The following is a 23,536-nucleotide window of genomic DNA, read 5'->3' as shown; positions in this document are numbered from 1 at the left end:
TCTTCTTCTTCTTCTTCTTCTTCTTCTTCTTCTTCTTCTTCTTCTTCTTCTTCTTCTTCTTCTTCTTCTTCCTCTTTTTCTTCCTCTTTTAAAGATGCTTATTTTTCTGTTGTCCTGGTCTTACTAATGTATCTGAATTTGAAAAATAATATGGATATCATTTCTTTGTCATTTTTACACGGTTTTATCTCCCCCTAACACTGTAGTGTGTAGTGCCTCTCCTAGCACTGGAAACCAAACCTTGAGACTTGTGCATATGAGGCTGACACTCTACACTGAGAGTGTCATAGCTCCGATTCTGCCTTATTCTGATGAGTAGTGGTGAACAGTTTGCATTTTTTTTGAGAGAGACAGGGGTTCACTGTGTAGTCTTGACTATCCTGAAACTAGTAGCCCTGTAGATGAAACTAGCCTCAAATACACAGAGATCTGCCTGCCTCTGCCTCCCTAGTGCTGGGATTAAAGGCATGTGCCACCACTGCTTGGCAGGTTTGTAATCTTAAACTAAAGAGTAGTGGAATATGATTGTAATACTTTCCAGTTGTGGAGGTTGAAGCAGGAGGATTGTTGTGAGTTTGCAGTCAGGCTGAGCTACATAGTGTGTGTCCCAGGGTTGCTGGTACGTGCAGATTTGCACTTCTAGGGCTTGCTGCTTATGTTATTTTTTATTTATTCCCTTTTCTTTGATTTTTGGGTAGACAGGGTTTTGTGTATCTAGAGTTAGCCTTAAGTGCAATATATAGCCAAGGATTATCTTGAATTTCTGATTCCCCAGTCTTAAATAAAACCAGAATATAAAATATACAGAATCAAGTAAAATAAAGAGTTAGCTGAGCACAGAGGTGCACACCTTTAATCCCAGCCTTCAGGGGGCAGAGGCAGGCATCTGAGTTCAAGGCCATCCTGGTCTACAGAGTGAGTTCCAGGACAGCCAGGACTACACAGAGAAACTCTGTTTCAAAACAAAACAAAACAAAACAAAGAGAATAAAAGCACAGCCAAACATCAGAATTAAGAGAGAGTATAAGCCTCGAAAAACAAAAACAAAAACAACACAGAGAGAGAGATAGAGAGAGAGAGAGAGAGAGAGAGAGAGAGAGAGAGAGAGAGAGAGAGAGANAGAGAGAGAGAGAGAGAGAGAGAGAGAGAGAGAGAGAGAGAGAGAGAGAGAGTATAAGCACATTTTAAAGGCTTTGCAGAGCCGTCCTGTGTATGTGACAACAGTGTGTACTGGATTCTTTTGTGTGACATCGATCAATGACATTTATAAAGTGCTTTCCCTCACAGGGCACCAAACTCTCTGTGTTGCATCCTCAACCCTCAGAGCCACTCTGTAAGAGCAGTTCTGTCATCGGTGGAGCTTGCTTTGCTCTGTTAGGACAGTTCTGTAGTTGGTGGGGCTGTCTTTGCTTTGCTTTGGTTTTAAGGTAAGGGCATAGACACTCAAGGAGACTATAAACAGTGCCTGTGGTTCCAACTGAGGCGAGAACTAGCTGAACGATTTGCCGTGGGCTGGGTTGTTGACTGGGTAGAGGCCATCTTGGCTTCACAACCTGTGGACACAAAGAGCCTGGCCCTGTGGGGAGTCCGGGATGCTGGAGCTGCTGATCTATAGTCAGTTCTGCAAACTCCAGGCACATTTTGAACTTGAGCAATTTGACTCAGATAAAGTCTGTCATTCAATCAAGTAGAAGAAACCAGACTTGGCGGGGGGCAGTCTGTAGATCCCCAAGAAAGGTGACCATGGGAGGCAAATTAATCTCGTCCATTCAGTTTCACCAATTAAACCTTTCTGATGACTTTAGACTCAACTTCCGACCCAGTGTGATGAAGGGTCATCTCTAGCCATAGGATTCAGGACAGGGCAGAGAGTTTAAAACTATTTCTGTTGTGGGTGAGTGGCTCTTTCTTGAAGAGGAACACTCAGTGGAGAAGGCAGCTCCCAGATAGTGTCTGTGAGCTCCACCCAGCCCTTGGCCTGAGCAAGTGACGGGACAGATAAGGCCTGACACCCATATGGTTTCCTACTCTACCTAAGGGAGACCTTGGGGGATGGGGTGCAAGGGTCCAAAGTTCCAGTTTCCAAAGGTCTACTTCTGCAGAGGGGGTCTTGAATCCACATTATTTTATATTTGAAATGAAGCCTCTCTTCTGTAAGACTTTAACATCAGAGTCGGAAGGTATGCCCTGCAGAGCTCAGGCTGGCTCTGCCCCTTCACAACAGCTCAAATCCAGCTTCTGGCGGGGAAACAGGGGTCCCCAGTGGAGTCCACTTAACCACAGGCTACGGTGTGACCCTACGTTTTGATTTCTGTAATAGCTGATGGTATTTCTTCACAATGATGTGGACACCTTGGGAGTTGAGGTGATGCATCCCAGGTTAGTAAGTCCTGAGTTTTCCTATCCAGTGCTGTCAGTATTGGGTAAGGCAGCCTCAGAGGGGAGTACACTGGACCTCTGTAGACTGGGATCTCATCATTTCCCCCACACGCGTCATTATTACCACGTCCGTTTCAGAGCTAGTGCCGGTAGAAAAGATTGAACCCAGGGCCTTGTATATAATGCCAAGTGCTCACTAGCAAGCAACATCTCTTTCCCTTTTTGAGAAGGCCTCAATGAGTTGCCCTGCCTGGCTTTAACTTCCTATCCTGCTTCCCTAGTCTCCCTAGTAGCTGGAAATACAGGTCTCCACCACTGAGCCTGGCTGTCACTATTAATTACATAGAAAATTATACTGTGAATACTCCTGTGAAGGTTGCTGGGTCCAGAGATCATAGTTGGGGAAACTCTGGACTCCTTGGTTTAGGCCTTCCTATCTCAAAGGCCACCGCTGGGGTCCCAAGGCTCTGGCTAATCAAGTAGCAGAATGGCCCAGGGGAGTAAGAGGGAAAGCCTGGACCACAGTCCTGCCTGGCTCAAGTGCCCCGGTCCCTATGCACTCCCACTGGTTCCGTGGGAAGGTCCCACGACCCATCCCAGGCACCTGGTTCCATCTCTCTGTCTGCTTCCCTCCCAGCCCCTTCCTACTCCTGACCTCACACAACACTCAAATCACACATGACTGGGATAAAGGCTTGCAAAATGAGTTAGAGTTATCCCTTTCACATCACACATCCAAACCATCAAAAGGCAAACATAAGCGCAACTCTCAGACACTGGCAAATATTCAAATGGTACCTTCTCATTGAGTAATAGTTGGGGGACCGGGGGAGGGATTGAAATACGACTATTTTCTCTCTTTGTAAAGTTTGCAAACATGATTGTTATGTGATGAGCAGACTAGTACAATCCCGACCACCGCTCCTGCCTTTCTTACAGTTTGAAGTTTATACGCTCTGGTTAAATCAAGTGTATGACTTTAAACTGCAGACAGGTTTGCCTAGCGAGCTACTAGAGTTCAGCCAAGGCGTCGCGCCGGCGCAGTCGGCTGTCCGGGCATGCGCGGGGGCTGTGGAGCGCGGCTCGGCGAAGTCTCGCGAGAGTGAGCGCCGAGGCCGAGGTGCCCGCTTCTTCTGTGTCCCTGCGGGCCCGGCGCTTGCCTTCGGCTTTTGCGGTCCCCACGCGAGTTCCTCTCAGGCGCACGCCCGGGCTCCCGCAGGATGGGGGACAATACCAGCCCCATCAGCGTGATCCTGGTGAGCTCGGGCAGCAGGGGCAATAAGCTGCTCTTCAGGTACCCCTTCCAGAGGAGCCAGGAGCACCCCGCGTCCCAGACAAGTAAGTGGCGCCTGGCGGCCACCCGCCCCGCCACGCGCAGTGCACAGTGCGGAGGAGGAGGAGAGGGGCCGCGGCACGACTCCCGAGTCTCCAGCCCTTGAAGTAAAAATGCGTAAGAATTGCCAGCTCCAGCAGTGGTGCGCATCTGGGATCCCAGCGCCCCGGACGTGGAGGCCGGGGTATTGCCGTGAGCCCAAGGCCAGCCGTTTCTCCAGACAAATCCAGAAAGACACCAGATTTTACAAGCACAGACACGAATTTATAAGTTATTTTAGAAAATATAAGTGACTATAAGGTCTGAAGTTGATCTTGAACTCTGGTCCATGCCCACTGTGGGGATGGATAACTGTTCACCATCTTGATAATCAACCCTCCTGTACATAAACTCCGAAAGTGTACCCACCAAAAAATAAAATACAGCATCATCCCTTCCCCGAGCCCCTCAGAGAATCTCAGGACGCTCGTTTGTTAGGTTGTAGCATCCGCCATGAAGGTTCTTGGAGTTATTGAGCACATAACTCCTGTCTAGTCGCAGTACACTGCTGCATGGGTCAGGCATAGCCTGCCTCTGTAGGTGAGCAGTGTTCTTAAAGCTCGCTAATATAATACAAAGGGTTTTAAATTATAAAAACATAAAGATGGTACCAAGCTCTCAGAACCCCCTCCCTCATCCCCCTAAAGGGCAACTATCTTCACCATTTTCCAAACCTGTTTATACACAAGCAAAGCACACATTCCAAGTACAAAAGGAATTACATGGCCCATTCCCCCTCCTGTTCTTAATATATATATTAATATATTATTATTAATATATACATATCTTGAAATAGACTGGAAGGTCTTTTTGCTCATTTTCTTCTGTACTTTATGTCTATGTCTTAAACAGGTTCAACCTCATCCTGAGACAGGTTTCCTGTGTAGCCCTGGCTGTCCTGAAACTCACTCTGTAGACCAGGCTGGCCTTGAACTCAGAGATTTGCCTGCCTCTGCCTCCTGAGTCCTGGGACTAAAGGCCACCACCACCGTCAGCCACCTTGTTCTTATTTAATGACTGCAGTGAAGTCCATGAAATGAACGTACTCTGGTTTATTCGCCCAGCCCCTGTTGAGGGCAGTAGTTTTCAGTCTTTTCAGGCTGTGCACTGACTCTGCCAGCATGAGACCCTCAAATTCCCAGCACTTATGTAAAAAGACTGGCTTGGCTGTGGTGTGCCTAATGTCATCACTGACTGATAGAGATGGGTTGTTGATCAAGAGCTCCCTGGCCAGCCAGCCTAGCCTGAAGGGTAAGCTGATTCAGTGAGAGACCCTGCCTCGAGACAGTAAGGTACAGAGAAAGGAGGACACTTTACATTTTGCTCTGGCCTTTACCTGTGCTTGTAGGCCATGTACCCATGCCCCAACACTACCACCCAACTGAAACAAAAACCACATAAACTGTGCATGTCCGTTCTGTAAATTATTCTTTTATAGAATATTTTTAGGAACAGACCAGCCTTGAGTCATGTGGTTGAGTCTGAGGGCTCATGATCATGTTTTAAACAGATTAATTTTTAGTCTTTATTAGACTGTTGGCAAGAAGCTGTGCCTGATAGTTTTACGGTGCAAGGTGGTATTGGGAACACGCCTGTTTTTCTCTTTCCGGAGCTGTTTGGATTCACCTTTCAGAGAATTGATATCCTGTGTCTGACTTTTTCTTGAATTGGTTTTTCCTTATAGACTTGAAAGAATTATTTATATATTTAAGTTTAAAAGTAAGACTTTTGGATCAGGAGTGGTGAATGTCTTTAATCCCAGCGCTCTGGATGCAGAGGCAGGCACATATCTCTGAGTCCCAGGCCAGCCTGGTTTACATAGTGACTTCCAGATTAGTTAGAGCCACATGGTAAGATCCTGTCTGAAAAAAATGAAAAACATAACAAAACAAAACAAAATCCTTTCTTTCTTTCTTTCTTTTTTTTTTTTTTTTTTGTTACAATAGGTAGCTATTTTGCTATTTCTGTGTAGTTTTTGCCAGAATTTTGATTTTTATGGTGTCATGGTTTCAGTCTAGTCTCTTGTGGTTTCTGAGTTTTTTTTATCTGTAAGACCTTCTGCTCTGGGAGATGATGGTGTTACTTTGTTGTTTTGAGTCAGGGTTTAACTCTGTATTCCAGGGTGGCTTGGGATTTACTGTGTAGCTAGTCTACTGTGTAGACTAGCCTTAAACTGGTGGCGCCTACCTTCTCTGCTCATGGAGTGGTAGGATTTCAAGTGAGCATCCCTAGGCCCTGCCTTTTCCAAGATTATTAAAAAGAGACAACTCCTTAAGTTTTTCTTGAGAACATTTATTGTCTCGTTTTAAAATTAACTTATTTACTTAAGACAGGGTTCCATTATGTGTCCCTGGCTGCCTGGAGTTAGACCACGCTGGTCTAGAACTCACAGAGATCCTCCTCCTCCTGCCTCCTCAGGGCTGGGATTAAAGGTGTGCGTCGCCACTCTTGGCTTTACACTTTATTTATCTCAATGTAAGGTTCAGGCTCCTAAGAGCTGTATCGTCTGTGTGCTTTCCAAGAGTTAAGTGTGTGCTGCTTGCTTGCCTCTAGAGTTCTGTGACAGGCCAGGCTGTGGCCATATGGTTGTTGGATTTCCTTAGATGTTGACTCTCAAAAGCCAACATAATTCAGTGTCTATATGGCTATATCATCTTACAGAGCAGTTCACAATACCTTTACCTATATTACATTCCAATGGTTTGGTTTTTTTTTGTTGTTGTTGTTTTTTTTTTTTTTTAATTTTATTTTTTGATACCAAGTCTCATGTAGCCAAAGATAACCTGCAGGGTGCTGGGCTTACAGGCATCACCATAACGCTTCTGTGTGGTCCTAGGGAGTAAACCCAGGGCTCGCTCGGACATCTGAGCTACATTCCCAGCCCCCTTTCCTTTCTCTTTCAATGGCTTCTTTACATGAAAGTTTCACGCAGTTTTGTGTTATCCTTACGATAGACAGAATTCACCACTTTCTGGCTTTTCTCCCCTTCAGTATTGTCCTGAGAAATTGTGATTATTTTTGACTGGAAACTTAATATCAACTGTGTTAGGCTCTACCCTCAAACTTGGTTTTTTGTTGTAGATGGAGATAGAGGTAGCTTTCTTTCCTCACAGTTTTTAAAGCTAAAACATTTATTGTATGACTGCTGAGATTCTCGAGGTGAATTTAGCTGCCCTCTTGGGTTCAGGTATGGTTCTTTTGAAAAATTCATTCCAGAATCTGCAATAGATAATTTTTATTTTTTATTTTCTTGAGACTGGGACATACTCCTGGTTGGCCTATCAATACCATGCATCAGGCTGGCCTCATTAAATTCACAGAGATGTGCCTCCCTGTGCCTCCCAGGTGCTAGGATACAGGCATGTGCCACCATGGCTGCCTGTAGATGTCACACTTAGGTACTTCCTTTGCCCTGTCCTGGGCTGTATTTTGTCTCTTAGACTTGTCACTCATGTTAGACTTTCTCTTGTGCTGGTTAGGCTGGGCACATTTGCCACAGGCTAACTCCAGAGGTGGTAGGACTCCGAAGACACTATTTGTGTTACTGTGACCCTCTGTAAACAATGACATCTCTTTCACTATCTTGTTTCTGCCCTGAGACCAAAAAGAGCTGCTGTAGCTTTTGGAAGTGTTCTGATTAATGGGGGAGAAAAGAAATCTTCCCAAGCTGCATACTGAGCCCCTGGTCTCAACCCTCCTCACAAGAGTAGCACTTTGTTATAACTGCTTGGGGAAGCATGTTATAATTTCCCCTGTGCTTCACATAGAACCTGGTTGGTCCCATACATGCTAAGCACTGACACTGAGCTACATGGGTCCCCGACCCCTGAACATGTTATGGTATCATAGATACAACATGAAATTGGCCAGTTTAGCCATTTGAAGTATATGACTCAGTGGTATTAACTGCATTCTTTCCATTGTGAAGCATCACCATTACATTACATATTTCCAAGACTTTGATTCCCTGAAGTTAAGTTCTGTAGTGATAAGTGATGACTCACCCGCCTGCTCCTAGCCATGGTTAAGGCCCAGTTGACTATGTGTCCTACGGCTTTGCTTATCATAGGGTTTTCATAGAAATGATACTTGACGCTTCTATGACTTACTGCGTACAGCCTAATATTTTCAAGATGTATGAATGTTTGTTCTCTTTGTAGCTGAATAATAATGGTATAGACAGTGGAAGCAGTGGGTTTTAATAGCTCCACAATCCTGGATGTGGAGCATTCTTAGCCATTCTTCTTTTGTCTCACTCAGATAAACCACGTAGCAGATACGCTGTCAACAACACTGGGGAGCATGTTGATGACCAGGATGGTGACTCCAGGTAAGGGCTTGACAACCATTCTGGGCAGGAGGGCTGGTTCTCTTTCTAGGCCTGATCAGAGCTCCACCCTCCTCTTGACCCAAATGTTTGTCCCTCTGAGCAATCTGGTGCCTTCCCCCATAAAGTGAGTGCTCTTAGGAAGTGCACAGCTGGGACTGCTCTGCTAGTCCCTGACTGGGCTCAGATTTCACTGTGTGGATAGAGGAGTCAGAAGATGGATGAGGCACGTCACATAGTGCATTTCTTTTCCAATGAGAGGATCTTAGAGGAAGGCAGATCCTTTGCAGTTCCCAGACCAGCTTCCTTAGCACATGCCCAGTAGTGAGATGCAGGTGCTCCGGTGTAGTGCAGCCTGGGCGCAGTGGGAACTGGGGCTGCTCCTTTCTGTGTCTAGGACTGTCAAGGTCTGCATTCATAAGCAGCACTCTGCCTTCATATGTTTGTTTGAAAGGTTAGTAAGAGGCAGCATAGGCTTAGATAAAAGAGAGAAGATCTCGCTTTACTTGCCTGGATCCCCTGAAACACAGACAGGGCCTGTGGGGTAAAGGATAGGGTTTCCAGGCTGACTTAATCCCAGCACTCGGGAGGCAGAGGCAGGCAGATCCCTATGAGTTCAAGGCCAGTCTGATCTACAGAGTGAGTTCCAAGCCAGCCAGGGCTACACAGAGAAACCCTGTTTCAAAAGACCATTTAAAAAAAAAAAAAAAAAAAAAGGGTAGGGCTTCTCTCCCAGGAGAAGGCCGCTGAGACTCCACACTGGGTCTTTGCTGTGTAGTGAGTCAGCGCTGTGTCAGATCTTTGAAAAGATACCATGTCCACCACTCTGATTTACAGTGCCAATAGTGTGTGGGGTTTTGCTTGCTTGCTTGTTTGTTTGTTTGTTTGTTTTTGTTTTATTTTATCTCAGGTACTGGGATAACAGGCCTGTGCTACTATGTCCACTTTTATATGGTACTGGGGTTCAAGCCCCAGGACTACATGCATGCTAGGCATCACTAACACAGTCAGCCATGTTGATCCATGTGTCACATCTTCAGCTCCCAAAGTGTGTTTTTTTATCCTCTCCTGTGAACATGGTAGAAGTAGGGGGAGGGTGGTAGGTCGGGGTGGGTGGGGATAGAAAATTGCTGATCCTTTTAGAGGAGGGTCTTGATGTAGTTTTTCCTTTAAGGATGATGGCTTGAAACACATGTGTCACAGGCACATAGACAGCTTTTGCCCCAGTTGCTTATGGTGGTGACTGCTATAATAATAGCACTTGGAAAGTAGGCATAGGAATGACTAAGAATTAAAGGCTAGCCTCAGCTCTTAGCCAGTTTTGAGGCCAGCTTGGGCTACAAGAGACTACCCTTTGCTGCTTATATCCTGGGCAGGTGTGCCTTGTTTTCTGTCTATGTCACAGATCACTATGGAACAACTGCCCTCACATTTACCTCCTACCAAGATTCACTGGTGTGGAGCCTTTGAATAGGACTGACTGACTTCCTTTCTTTCTTTCTTTCTTTCTTTCTTTCTTTCTTTCTTTCTTTCTTTCTTTCTTTCTTCCTTCCTTCCTTCCTTCCTTCCCTCCCTCCCTCCCTCTCTGCTTTCTTTCTTTCTTTCTTTCTTTCTTTCTTTCTTTCTTTCTTTCTTTCTTTCTTTCTTATTTTTTTTTCTCCTGTTTTTTCAAGACAGAGTTTCTCTGTGTAGCCCTGGCTGTTCTGGAACTCTCTGTATACCAGGCTGACCTTGAACTCACTGAGATCCACCTGCCTCTACCTTCTGAGTGCTTGCATCAAAGGTCACCACACAGCCATGTTTAGCTTTGAACAGTCTTTCATTTCTAGGTCTGACCACAGAATCACATTCCTGCAGTTGAATCTCAGAGTCTTACAGAGATGCTTTCTAGGCACCCCATTTCAGGACTGAGCATAATAAAACCAGAAAGCCTTGGGACCACAGTGCTTTTCTCTTAAGTTCTGCAATGAACTGGAGAATTACTTCACTTGTAATTTTAACTTTATAGCATCTGCCAACCTCTGTCCCACACAGTTACAAGATGTAGATTAATTCCCATTGGGCCTCAGTTCTCTTCCCATCCCCTCATAACTGCCCCAGCTCAGAGCTTCTTCTGAAGCTGGCAGTACTGCAACGAAGCCCACTCTCTGTCCCAAAGGTGCTTCCTTCCTGGGGCTTGCAGGGTTTTCTTGCTTGTCAGCTTCCGGGTAGAAACTTAGCTGAGTGGGGTTGCCTGCCTTTTGTAATTAAGGACCAGAACTGTGCTATTCATCAGGATTCTAGACACTGGCCAGGGTGGCTATTTACACAGAAATACGTGGACTCCCAGCCCTCAAACCAAGCATGGCAGTGAATTTCTGTAATCCCAGAACTCAAGTGGAGCAGAAGATCAAGGCCATCCTTGGCTACACAGTGGATTTGTGGTTAACTTGAGATATGAGAGTCCCTGTCTCGGAAGAAAAACAAAACAAAGTAAAGAAAACCAACCAGTCAACAAACAAACATCTCTAAAATTAAAAAAGAATCCAGCTTTTTAGTCGTCCCTCGCTTCAGCTGTTCTCTGGCTACCAGACTGTATTTGCACTCTTGGACCGTTTCGGCCCATTGCGAGTGAGCTGCTAGGATGCTGAGGCAGGCCTGTTAACCTCTCAGCCTGTGCTGTATAATCTGTGGCTGTAAGTGTGGAGCTGCTAGGGAAGGGTCCCTTGGTACGTATTTCTCTTACATGGGTTTTGGCCATGTGCTTCTTGGTGAGAGCAAGTTGGGGAGCCACAGTAGGTCTTCAGGGTAGGGCCACGCAGTTTTCATGGTTGGTTGGAAAGCGGTGTGTTCTAGAGTAAAATGTTCTTCACAGGAACCTAGACCATCTAAATCAGATAGTACAGAAAGCACAGTGTTCTGACAAAAGTGTGCTTGCTTCTTCTGTGACTCCCTTACCAGCTGGGGTGGAAGCTCAGGCAGTGAGGGTGCAGGTGGCCCATGCTGTCCCACGGCAGTGAGTGAGTGTTCAGGCCGTCCGTGCTGTCTCACCATCTGGGGATCTGCTGGGTGATACTTGTTGCACCATAGTTCAGAAGGCTGTTCTGTCTGAGCATCATATTTGTCCTCTACTCTTGGGAAGATCAGATACTAGGGTCTGCTCTTCTGATGACCTGGATTCTGAAAAGTGACTCTCATTCTCCTGGCCTGTACTTAAGTGTGAGAATTCAAGTTTTAGTGAGAAAAAAAATCCCCTGGTAAGTGTTCCATCTGGGGTCTGTATATCTTTTTTTCTCACCTGGTAAGATCTATTCAACTAGTACTTTATAGTGCTGCCTCTGCTAGATTTTAATACTGTTTCTATAAAACAGCCTTGTAACTTTACATGGTTTTAAAGAAAGAATGTTCTGTTTGGTCTTGATGGTCCTGTTCCCATTTCAGCAAGCCATGTCCTCCAACCGATGAGCAATTGGTTGCAGGGTAAGACCAAGATCTCTCCACCCCTTTTCTGTCTTGATTCCGGCTGCCTTCTCTTCTTGTAATTGTGCTTACTGCCTAATTTCTCTCAATGTTGAAGAATGACTAATGAGGTGCATAGGCTCTAGCTTGGAATCCTCCCTGCCTCTCAAGAGCCCAGATTTCCCCACTGCCTTTGCCCTTTGCCCACTCAGAATTATCTAGCTATTTCATATTCCTTTGAGAACCTAAAGCATGGTTGGCTGGCACCAGAGAGATTTCTGGGCTGGGTATGCTGTGCGAACCTCCTCCCCAAATGGAAACTAGTAGTTCCATGATACTGGGCCAGTGTGTGGGTTTCTCATCTCCTGTCGTACTGCACAACTGGGGCTCATGATCACTGTTCCTTGTTTTTAGTTTTGAGAAAGAGAGGCAGGGGGAGGGAGGGAAGGAGACAGACCAGACTGACAGATTGTCTGTGTTAACAGCATTTGAGTATTTGAGTGTCTAGTTAGATACCCAGGTTTAAAAGGAACCAAGTAGTGGCAAAAATGTCCCCACAAAGGTGATATGGGATGTTTGTAAGCTGCACTGACTTGTTCCCCTAAAAATTCTACCTGTGTGGGCCATGACTATACATACAGTATGTGTATTCTACCTGTGTGGGCCATGGTTATACATACAGTATGTGTATTCTACCTGTGTGGGTCATGACTATACATACAGTATGTGTATTCTACCTGTGTGGGCCATGGTTATACATACAGTATGTGTGAGTTTCCATCAACAGGCAGGTTAAGAGGCTGGAGAGAGGGTCATGGTTAAGAACACATGTTCTTCTGTTGGACCTGGGTTCAGTTCCCAGTACCCACATGGCAGCTCACATCTATCTTTAACTTTAGTTCTGGGGGACCCAGTGCCTTCTTCAAGGCCTCCCATGGGCCTCAGGTACATGCCTGGTGCACATACATACATGCAGGAAAAAATACTCATACACATTAAAAAAGGCAAGTTGAGGGTGTAGAGTTGAGCTCCTTTCCTGTCCTTTTCCTCTCTGTTCCTGGGTAACCCCACTCCAGGATGTTTTATTAAAAATAGAATCCTTGAATTCTCTAACTAGGAAAACTGTTCTATCAAAGTAAAAAGAAATTAAAACAAGGAAAAAAATCCTGACCTGCTTTTCAACTGGGCTGTTATATCTTCCTAAATATGTTTTTCTTGGATGTTCAAGTTAGAAATGTTTAGTTTTTATAGCAGGTGTTTTATTGTCTTATTTTACACTTACCAAGTTTTCAAAGGATTTTTGTAAACTTTGGAAACAGTAAGCCTTGTCCCTTGTAATTTGCTAAGCATAAGTTATACAGGTAGACCCTTCCCTGGCCTCAGGTTACTTTGTCTTTGTGCACATTACGTCATCAAACACTATGTGAAGTCCACAACCAAACAAATGTCTTTCATTATGAATGTGTAATGTTAAGAGTGGCATGCAGCTCAGACCTGCTCTTATTAACAAAATGGCAGGCTGCACAGGGACTTCCTAGGATCGCCACTTAAGGCATCATGACCTAACTTCAGCAGTATATATCCATCTCTGGGTCAGGCCTCTTAGAGGGGAAAGATTTAATTTTGTCCCTTCAAGGTCATATTTGAGTTTTGGTATTTGTGGATGTTTTTTGATATTTATGGGATACCACTGCCTGCCTTTGGGCGTCCTGTAGCCAAAGCTGAAGCATGTCTGTGGCTCTTCACGACAGACAGGGAGGTTTTAGTGGAGATTTTTGACTGTCAAGGAAGAAGTGGTCTGCATTGGTTAAGGTCATTCTCCCATCTGCTTCTTTTGTATATTAACTGGTTGGATGGTACAGTGTTGGATGCCCCTTATATAGATAGGATGTAACATGCTGGCTGGATCAGAGCCCAAGTGTTTGGTAGGGGTTAGTATCCTGAACCCCTTCCGTATCAGTGTATCTTTCAGACAGGCGGGACTGGCAGAAAGCTATGTAGGTTTTTTTAAAGAAAACCTACAAAATGCACTTGTCTAAGATGTTGAGTCTTCCATGTTCTAATATCCCAGACATTAATGTTCCAAGGAAGGGGGTGGGAACCAAGGATTTGTCTGGGTGTCCTACAGGTTCCAGAATTTTAGTGATAAGACTAGTTCTAGAAGGTTTGACTAAACCCACATTGCAGAGGGTAAGGAAGCCCATTGTGACCAACTCTCTGTATCCAGTTTATTTGGGGGCCTGGAAGCCCTGTGGCAGCCAGGGGATCCTGCTAGTTTTGCAGGAAACCAGCTCAGGACCTCCAGGCCGTAGCCTGGAGCGTCCTCATGGTTGTGGGTAGAAGTAGGAGAACTGCATGTTAACCATAGCCAGGCTTCTGTTCCAGCTGCCTCCAGGTCACTGGTCCTACAGCCCTGCTTTGTGTAGGGTGGCCTGGAATGAGTGCCCACATAGCCACTTTCTGTTTCAGTGTCATTTGCTGCTGTGGAGTAGAGCCACAACAGCGGGTTGAAGCTGACCTACCTCTTTCATCGTGCAGTGGAGGAGCTTTCATGTTAGCCTGTCTCCCTTCCCCCACTGAGAATGTCTCCAGAAGAAACAAGACTCAAGTCCCACATCGTCTCTTTCAGGACTGTAAGGGTCTCCCTGCCCAGGACAGACTATGATCCCGATAGTGCTGGAGCTGTCTTCCCCAAACCATCCTATCTAGATATTAGAAAGCTTTCTGTAGTAGATAGGTGAGCATAGGTGCTCTCTCCCGTTAGGGCCAGATCAGAAACAGTGCCTGTATGTCTACAGTGGAGGCCCTCAGTCCCTGGTCTCTTAGATAAGAGGCAACACCAGGCCCCAGGGCTCTCCTCCCTGCAGACAACTCACTTATCCAGGTTCCCAGACAGGGAGGACTAGGTTTGCCAATAGGGAGACAGATGTACCGATGGCTCTTGGAAAGGGTGAGCTCCCACACCCCAAGCCATTCCCACTTGTTTCTGTGCATCCCATGTTCCTGTAATACAGTGCATCTGCATGCCGTGAACAAAATTCCCTCAGTAAGAACTGGGAAGTTTCAGTGTTCAGGGGAAGGGAAGGGCTGTGCAACTCTGCTGAAAGGAATGTAGTTAGCATACTGCATGCATCCTGGAGCTCTGTCCCCTGGTCCTTTTTGTGACCCTGTTGTGGAGGGACTGGGGTCAAAGATGTTGGGAGGTACAGTTTCCAAACTGCAGGGCAGTAAGGAGAGGCCTGTGAGCCTCAGTGAATGGCTCCTGAGGGCAGTGCCAACCCCAGCTGATCTTCCTTTTAAATGCAAACCGCAGCTGTTTCTCTTCTAATTTCATACAGCATGCCAGAAATGACAGCATGTGCCTTCAGCCTGTGCTTTTCCTGCCTTCTACCTGTAATTCTGGTGATTTCACATCCCTAACCTTGGGATTGCTGCAAGAGAGTCACTGATAGGAATGCCACCCTCTGGGGACAAAGTAGCTCCACAGAACTGTCATTTCCTGAGCCACTCCCCACTTGTGGGTACCTGGGCACGGTGCTGTGATTTCCATTAATGCATTTCCATCCTACATTTTTACAATTTTAAGGTTCTCGGATGTTATTCTGGCAACAATTTTGGCAACCAAATCTGAAATGTGCGGCCAAAAATTTGAACTGAAGATTGATAATGTACGGTTTGTTGGGCACCCAACACTGCTGCAGCATGCTCTGGGGCAGGTATGGCTCTCCTCAGCAGGTAGGATTTTTCTAGGGTGGGTGAGCCTTGCCTTTACTGGCTCTGAGCGTCAGATGTGCTTATGTTGATGCTGGTGAATGTGTGATTAGGGCAGCAGATCTGATCAACCACTTGCTGTGAGCTGTGAGCTGTGAGCTGTGAGCCTTCATAGGACCAGGGCATTAAGCAGAGAATGACAGGGTACTTGCCCCCAGGTGCTATAGTTACTGTCAGTAGCTTGTCTTTTCATTCAGTGATGGATGGAACCCATAGTCTTCCACATGCTGTGCAATTATTGGTCCACTGAGCTACATACCCAGCTCTCTGTTACTAGCCTTTGCTGACCATAGTCTGGATCTCTGCTAATTGGCCTTTCCTCTTATATATAGGGGAAGGCAACAATGAGTTAACTGATAATTGTTCTAACTTTTAAAAAATGATGTGTGCTTCCTGTTAAATGCTATTTGATAACGAATATATTAACACATATTGTTGTGCTAACCTTTCTGTATATGTTCTCTGATGGATGAGTATTTGGGTCCTGAGGAGTGTTAACAAGGTACAATGTGTTGATACCCAAAGGAACTTGTACACTAGAGCCAGTCAGCCCTTTGCGTACAGCCCAGCTCCAGATGACAGCATCCCTTAGATGCAGAAGCATTTCAGTAGGCCATACCATTTAGAGATTGTATAAAGAGCTGTGTGACTTGCAAGCTTTATCCATGTGAGAAACTTTGGAGGCCATTGGAGTATCTTACCTCTGATAGTACCCTCCCTCCCTACAGTGGTCTTTAATGTCAAGGCTCTGTTCTGTCTATGGGTAAGAGGGAGGAGTTGACAGTCATTTCCTGTAGAATTGCAGTGACAGTCAGGGATGGGTACATTTCCTGGGTGTTGTAGGGAGAGTTGGGACCCAGGGTTCTAACTCCATCTCTAGGCAACCCTTGTAATTAGGCTTGAAGGGTGGTGCCTCTCTGAGTGGTACGTTTGAATGCTTTGGCATTTGTTACTGAGACTGCATGGAGGCCAGAACTGGAGAGAGGTATGGACTTGGTTCTGTAGCAAGACTGACTGTCCCTTTGCAACAGGGCTGCTGGGCACTCTCTTAACTCTAAATGTCCTGAGTCCTTGCCATGGTGGCAGGGGATGGGCACTCCTTTCTGTCCTGTCACTTTGGGCATCATCAGCTTTATTCTTCAGTCACTGAACTTCAAGCACAAGCCATTCTGCTTGTGGCACACGTGTGATTCAGCTGTTTGTGTGGTGGCTGACTCCTCTCTGAGCAAAAGCACTATAGCTTTCCGTAGAAAGTCGTGGCTCTCTGCTGGTCATGGTGTATTGCCCCTCTGATTCCAGTATTGGGAGCCTGAGGTAGGATCACTGAGTTCAAGACCAGCTTGGACTCATACTAAGTTCTAGGTCCCAGCAGTTCACAGTGATACCCTGTCACAAAGAGACAGATAAAATGTTGTGTGTTTTGATTTATTAGAATTATACTCTTTTACAGGTCTCCAAAACAGATCCATCTCCAAAGCGGGAAGCTCCGACCATGATTCTTTTTAACGTGGTATTTGCACTGAGGGTGAGTGTTGTACAAGTGGTTAGGTCCGAAAGGAGGGTCTGAGGAAGAAGAGCCAGTGTCCAGGGAGCTCAGGCTGTGGGCATGGCACTTGCCCTTTCAGTAATGTGCCTGTGGGGACGTAGCTCAGTGCTTTCTCTCCTTCCCTTCCTCCTCCAACTTTTTTGTAAAATACATACACATAACAATATTTACTTTATTAACAGTAGTAGATAGGCTGGAGAGATGGCTCAGCAGTTGAGAGCACTAACTGCTCTTCTAGAGGTCCTGAGTTCAGTTCCCAGCAGCCACATAGTGGCTCACAACCATCTGTAATGGGATCTAATGCCCCTTTCTGGTGTGTCTGAAAACAGCTGAAGTGTACTCATATACATAAAATAAATAAATCTTAAAAGGAGGGGAGAGGAAAAATAGACAAAACAGTGGTAGTCATAGAGCTCAGGGCCTCTATTACTAAGCTACATCCTTAGCCCTGAATGTTTCCCATGTTAAAGTGGATGGTGGCACACACCTGTTATCCCAGCATTTGGGAGGCAGGAGCTGGAGAATTGCCACAAATTTGAGGCCAGGCTGTGACACAGAATGAGATCCTATCTCACAAACAGACAGACAGATGAACACTACACTGAGCTAGACCAGGTGGTCCATTCCTATAATCCCCGTTCTTGGGGAACTGAGTTAGGACAGTTAGGGGCTCAAGGTCAGTTTCTGCTACATAGTAATTTGAGGCCAGTGTGGGCTACATGAGACCCTGTCTTTGTACCCCATTACTTAGTGCTCAGAAAAGTATACAGTTTAAGTCAGCATGACTGCTTGTCGTTGGCTATATAGTAACACCTTACTATATCATATAAATATCACATCACCAAATAATAAACAAAATGCACAATTTAGTTACACCTAGTACATTTGTAATGTTGCCATGTATCATTTATCTTGTTGATCACTGCTATCTAGATTCATATTTCATTTCTTAGCAGGAAAGCCATAGGAAGCCCAGTAGCAGTTTTTATGTGTCTGTATTTCAAAGTGAATCCTAGGCCTCATGACCACTCTATTGTGTTAGACTTATTTTTACTTATGAGCATGAGTACATGTGTGTATGTCCAAGGACAGAAGAGGAGTTAGACCCCTTGGAGCTAGAGTTGCAAGCAGTTGTGAACCACCACATGTGTTCTAGAAACAGAACTCAGGACCTCCTGAAGAACAGCAAATGGCCCCTGAGCCACCTTTCTGGCACTTTCTCTCCTTTTGTTTTGTTTCTGTTGAGACAGAGTCTCAGAATGTAACTTTGTCTGGCCTGGAACTTGCTATATAGATCAGACTAGCCTGAAACTCACTGAAATCTACCTCCCTCTACCTCCTGAGCATTGGGATTAAAGGCATGGGCCACCGTGCCTGGCTTTTATTACTTTTTAAAGAAATGGTCTTGTATATCCCAGGCTGGCCATGAACACTTATGTATCTGAGGATGACCTAGAATTCCTGATCCTCCTGCTTCCACCTCACAATTCTAAGATTATAGCCATGTGCCTCATACCTGCCATATATCCATTCATTATTCTATTATAAGACATATCTATAAAACAATAGTTTTATGCCATAATGCCCTTTTGAATCTGACAAGAATTAACCATGACAAGTTAGTATTAACTAATACTTGGTCTCTTAAAACGTCTTGATTGAGAATGGTTTTCAGTTGGCCTATATGAGCCAAGATACAAACCCTGCTCTCTGTGGTGCTCTCTGTTTCCACTAGTCCTGCTACATTTCCCACGTCCAGATTTGTCTCATTGGGCAGACTTTCTGTGTCCTGCAGACTGGAAGTTACTGTGAAGGTGTAGTTATATCTGGATACATGCTTTCGGGAGGCAGAAAGTACCATGGATGACAATATATTAACTTTGGTTAATTTCTTACCCTGTACTGTGAATGTTCACTTTGTTTGAGATGGTGTCACATAGGCCAGGCTGTCCTTAACCTTCCTATGTAGACTTGAGATGGACCCTTCTACCTCCCAAGTGATGGCATTATAGGGGTAAGCTACCATACCTAGCTGTAAGTACACTTTTTGTTAGCATTCCCATTAAACTCTGCCTCATTCTAGGTGGCAGTTTTCTCAGCGTGTCCCTGCATAGCCTTGGGTGCTGAAGGCAGCAAACAAGACATACCAGATATCCCTTCAGTGTATGTCATTGAGCCTTATGGTGTAGGGGTGAGAACTACCTCGCACAAAGGGGACACTCAAACAGTTGGTCCCCACCAGCTGCTATAGGGATGCTTTTGTACCTCAGCTAGTGGCACCTCCAGCTGAGAGAATGACTCACTGTGACTTCAGTCATTAGTCAGAGGAAAAGTTTGTGTCCAAGAGTATTCTCTCCCTGCTTTCTAGTGGAGTATTTTTACACAGACTCTTGTGAATGTGTACTTTGTTTTGAGGCTATTGTATATACTCTGTAAATCAGCCCTTTTAGGACATGGTCAAGGGAGTGCCCTGAGCATGAAGCGTCACGGCAGACAGCCTGGTGGCTGCAAATCTGCCCAGGTTTTGCTTCTCTTTTCAAGTGTATGGCTTATTGAGAATGTAGAAAGTCTTCCCAACTGCAGGTGTACAAGGTGTTGTCTGGGTAAGATTTTGACTTAAGGTAACAGGCACAGGGTCACTGGGATGGAAAACAGCGTCAGAGGTCCTAATCAGTGGTACCATTTGTCCTTTCCTTTCTGACCCTGTACCCCCCAAGTGTTACTCAGCAGTCCTGGTGGCCTCTAGAAACTCTGAGTCATGTTTGGCTTAGTTATCTGCTCGTTCAAGCATCTCCATAGATCCCACAGTGGCCTGCTCCACCCTTGGCCTGGGTGTGTACACCTGCTGTTGACTATGGTCACTGATAGGTTCCAGATGGGTGTGTGCTACTTTGACCTAGTTAGTGTAGGTATGCAGTAGACACTTGTGAGAGACATGGGCCAGGAGCTTAGTGGTAATATGATTAACAGATTAGTTAGAAATAATTCATCCCTGACAGATGTTTAGCAAATAGCATAACACTTTTATGTTGTTTGTTCTGGAACCGTGTGGCCTGTTGTGAATGAATTCCTATATACTATAGGCCAGACATGTTCATGAGTGGTCAGTGCACAACAGTGATTACAGATACCTCCAAGGTTTTGCTCAGGTCAACCTCTGTTCTGAGTGCTGTATGTGTTTGACTAGTTTCCTCTGCTTGGTCGGTTTTCCTTCTTCAGATGATGACCAGTGACCCAAGATCATATCATAATAGGTGGGTGGAATCAGTGCCCTTAGCTGTCCCTTGATTTTCTCTACAGTCATAGCACAGTGGGAATGTGTGTTCCCCATAGAGGACTCCCATAGAGTCATCTCTGCAACCCTCTAGACAGTTGTTCCCAAGACTAGAAGATGAGGAAGTCAGCCAGCATGTATATAGGTAGGCTAGGAGCATGCACAGGGAACTCTGGGTGGCTGTTACTATGTGGAGAAACCTAGTGGCAAGGAATGGAGAGGGCATCTGTCATGGTCTATGCTTTTGTATTAGAGCCTTATAAGTGTGTCTCTGCGTACATATTCTGAGTGTTTGACCTCTGTTGTGCAGGCCAATGCTGACCCATCAGTGATAAACTGTCTACACAACTTGTCCCGCCGAATTGCTACTGTTCTGCAGCATGAGGAGCGCCGCTGCCAGTACCTCACTCGAGAGGCCAAGCTGATCCTAGCACTTCAGGATGAGGTGTCTGCTATGGCTGATGGTGAGTGCAGCAGCCTGCTGAGCTCGAGTCTGATGGCTTCTCTTTGTGTAGTATCTCTAGAGGACCAACTGGTCATTCTGCTTTGTTTTGAGGCAATTTCAGATAATGCTCTAAGTTGGCTCTCTAGTAGTTCCAGGGACACTATTAAAGAGATCATCTGTGCAGGGAAGGGCAGGCTTGCTGCCTGGTTGCAAGTTTGATCACATGCCAGTTCTCTTTGTGGACTTGGGGTATGCTGACAGTACAGAGAATCTCCATCTCCAAGGGCCTTTCCAACACCACAACACGACTGTCAGAAGCTAACCAAGGCTTTGGATTTGGTGAGCTGGGTACTGGAGAGGAAGTCCTTACAATAGTCGGTAAGCAGAGACTGGCTAGAGAAGTTACAAGATCTACAAATTGAGCTGGTCATGACCAGCACAGAAAGTCTCTTGTAGGGGTTCATATATGACTCTGCTGTGCTAAATGCATGGGTCTGAATTGATCTCTCTAGGAACGACCCCACACGTTGTTATATGATCGATCACCTTTCATTTAGGACAGATACCTCTGCCTGGCATTGGATGTGCTACACAAATTTGTCCTGGGATGGGAAACTCAGGGAGGGGCCATTGAGAACATCCAGCTGGGAAATTGGGTGATTTCCATACTTGGAACTTACAATTTAAAAGTTGAAGAACCTAACTGTCCCCTAACTAATCAAACAATAACTTGTGCTGATAGACACTGTGTAACCTTTAGTGTGCCCAGAGGACTACACTGGAAAGAAACTGGGAATGACCTCAGCTTCCTTCTCCTAGGCTTACCAGCTACAGAAGAAAGAATGAGGATCAAAAATTAGAACAAATTATTACAAACTAACAAAGTCTTGTTTGATTCTAATGTATTTTCAGTGAAAACTTTACTTATTTTCTTTGGAAAATTAGGTGGGCATGGTAGCGTGCACCTCTTATACTAGCCTGTAGAAGGCAAAGGCCAGTGGATCTCTGGGCTCCTGGACAATCATGGATATATATAGAGAGACCGTGTCTCCAAAACAAAACCACTTATATTATGGGCCTGGGAATCGTAGAGTGGTTGCCTAATATATGTTAAGGCTCTGGATTCCAGCCCTAGGGCCCAAGACAAAGAGACTGCAAAAACAAGCAAACAACACTCATGATTTTTATTTTAGTTAGTTATAAGTATGATAGGGAACAATCCAGAAATTTTCTTTTAAGATTTAGATCTGGGCTTGGTGGTACTTGCCTTTAATCTTAGGACTTGAGAAAAAGAGGCAAGTGGGAATCTCTGAGTTCTGAGGCCAGCCTGGTCTGCAGAATAAGGTCTAGGCCAGCCAAGGCTATACAGTGAGACCCTGTCTCAAAAAGAAAGAAAGAAACTAAAAACAACAAAAGTCTGTTACAAAATTAAATATTAAAAAACCCATGTTCATCTTAGTTATATATATTTTTGCTAGAGATTCATGAAGATTAAAAGATATTTTAGTCCTAAAGACACATCTCATGATTGTATAGTGTGGAAGTGGAGTTGGATGGCATGGGAATACCCAGTCACTGTGGCAGAGGGTGGGGCCGCTGAGCCAAGAGACATGTGCCTTCTGTGGGAGGCAGTGGAGCTGACAGCTTGCTCCTGTGACTACAAGGTTGACAAGTTTAAACACAAATAGTTTTCATATACATTTCCTATATAAATAGTTTCTCATCAGCCTGAGTCTACTTTTAGTCACAGGGTCAGGGTAGATTGATGATGATGATGGTGATGATGATTACAAGGAGTTTTCTGATGTTAATTTAACATTGGTTTAGCATTACTTGTTAATGGTGAATTTGTTCTGAAGATTGTTCCTGTTCTGGCCTGTGCATGTTTTCTTGCTTTGGAAGTTGTAAATCCTTAACTTTTGTTATTCTTGTAGCAAACGAAGGTCCTCAGTCCCCATTCCAGCACATCCTGCCCAAGTGCAAGCTGGCTCGGGACCTCAAAGAAGCTTACGACAGGTAAGACCCCTGGGGCCATACTTGTTGAACCTCTTCTCCCTGGGCTGGCTTCCCCAAGCCTCCAGAGTGGAAGTCTCCTACAGACAATGCTGCCATAGGCTCTCTGTGTGTGCTGGAGCTTGCTGAGACAAAAGGGATCAGACACTTGTGTGGCCACTTTTCAGGAAACCCACTTTCTAATGGCAGCTCCTTTGTTGAGTGATGTACTTAGCAGAGACAGTTACCTCCAGCCTCCTTTACCACAGAAGCTCCTCCCACAACTGTCCATGGAAGTCTGAAAGTGCTTTTGAACCGTTAAACGTAGCAGCACTTTACTGAGCTTAACCCAGTGCCAAGTTCTTTACCACCTTCATTGAGGTGGACATCACTGTTGCCTCTTCCCACTCGAGGAAATCCAAGTTCAGTGGGTGGAGTTGGAGTTGACTGTGATAGTCTGTGCTCTGGGAGAGCTGGAGTGTGAGACACTGACTGTCTGAGGTCAGCAAGTATTGGGAACATAGTGGAAGCCTCGTGTAGATTTGATTATATTGGTGGCTGAGTAATCTATTAAATGTATACAAAATACTTCTGCTTGTGTGTGTGTGATAGACTCTCACTAAGTGACCTAGGGTGACTTGATACAGGTGTATGATGCTCACTTTCTCTCTTTTATTTTTCTTAGACAGAGTTCCATTGTGTAGCCTTGGCTGGCCTGGAACTAACTCACTTATGTAGACAGGGCTTGGCTGTATAGTATCTAAAAAACAAAGTAAAAAGGAAACCAGTAACTGTAGGTTTCTAAAGAAAAAAAGGATGTGGGAAAAATGTAAAACCTTAGAAAGCTTTGTCATCTGCCAGGCACAGCTCAGGGCTTGAGGCCTCCCAGTGCCACCCAGTGGACCAATTTAGAGGGACACAGGAATTTGAACTTTTGGTGAAAAAGGTGTTCAAGGTCCTTCTAGCCAAATATCCTGTTTGTTAGTGGGTAA

The 23,536-nt window shown here is 45.2% G+C and overlaps 1 protein-coding gene across 3 annotated transcripts in view; it reads left to right on the top strand.

Moving 5' to 3' along the window:
* The first annotated feature begins 3,432 nt into the window (after positions 1-3,432).
* The window catches only part of Nprl3 (NPR3 like, GATOR1 complex subunit), a 34,951-nt gene continuing 14,847 nt past the window's right edge, over positions 3,433-23,536 (top strand). Inside the window, exons 1-7 of one of the 3 annotated variants that reach the window (XM_021176705.2) lie at positions 3,483-3,717; positions 8,012-8,081; positions 11,499-11,537; positions 15,103-15,232; positions 16,738-16,812; positions 20,418-20,571; positions 22,487-22,568. In XM_021176705.2, the coding sequence (XP_021032364.1) occupies positions 3,600-3,717; positions 8,012-8,081; positions 11,499-11,537; positions 15,103-15,232; positions 16,738-16,812; positions 20,418-20,571; positions 22,487-22,568 (668 nt within the window). In that variant the 5' untranslated portion in view covers positions 3,483-3,599. Of the gene's footprint in view, positions 3,718-8,011; positions 8,082-11,498; positions 11,538-15,102; positions 15,233-16,737; positions 16,813-20,417; positions 20,572-22,486; positions 22,569-23,536 lie in introns of all 3 variants that reach the window. The other 2 variants (XM_021176706.1, XM_029483574.1) reach the window with 2 other exon arrangements.

Source organism: Mus caroli, chromosome 11 (genome assembly GCF_900094665.2).
Source record: "Mus caroli chromosome 11, CAROLI_EIJ_v1.1, whole genome shotgun sequence".
Lineage (NCBI taxonomy): Eukaryota > Metazoa > Chordata > Mammalia > Rodentia > Muridae > Mus > Mus caroli.
The sequence above is the reverse complement of the archived record's forward strand: the minus strand, read 5'-3'. Positions and strand labels throughout refer to the sequence as shown.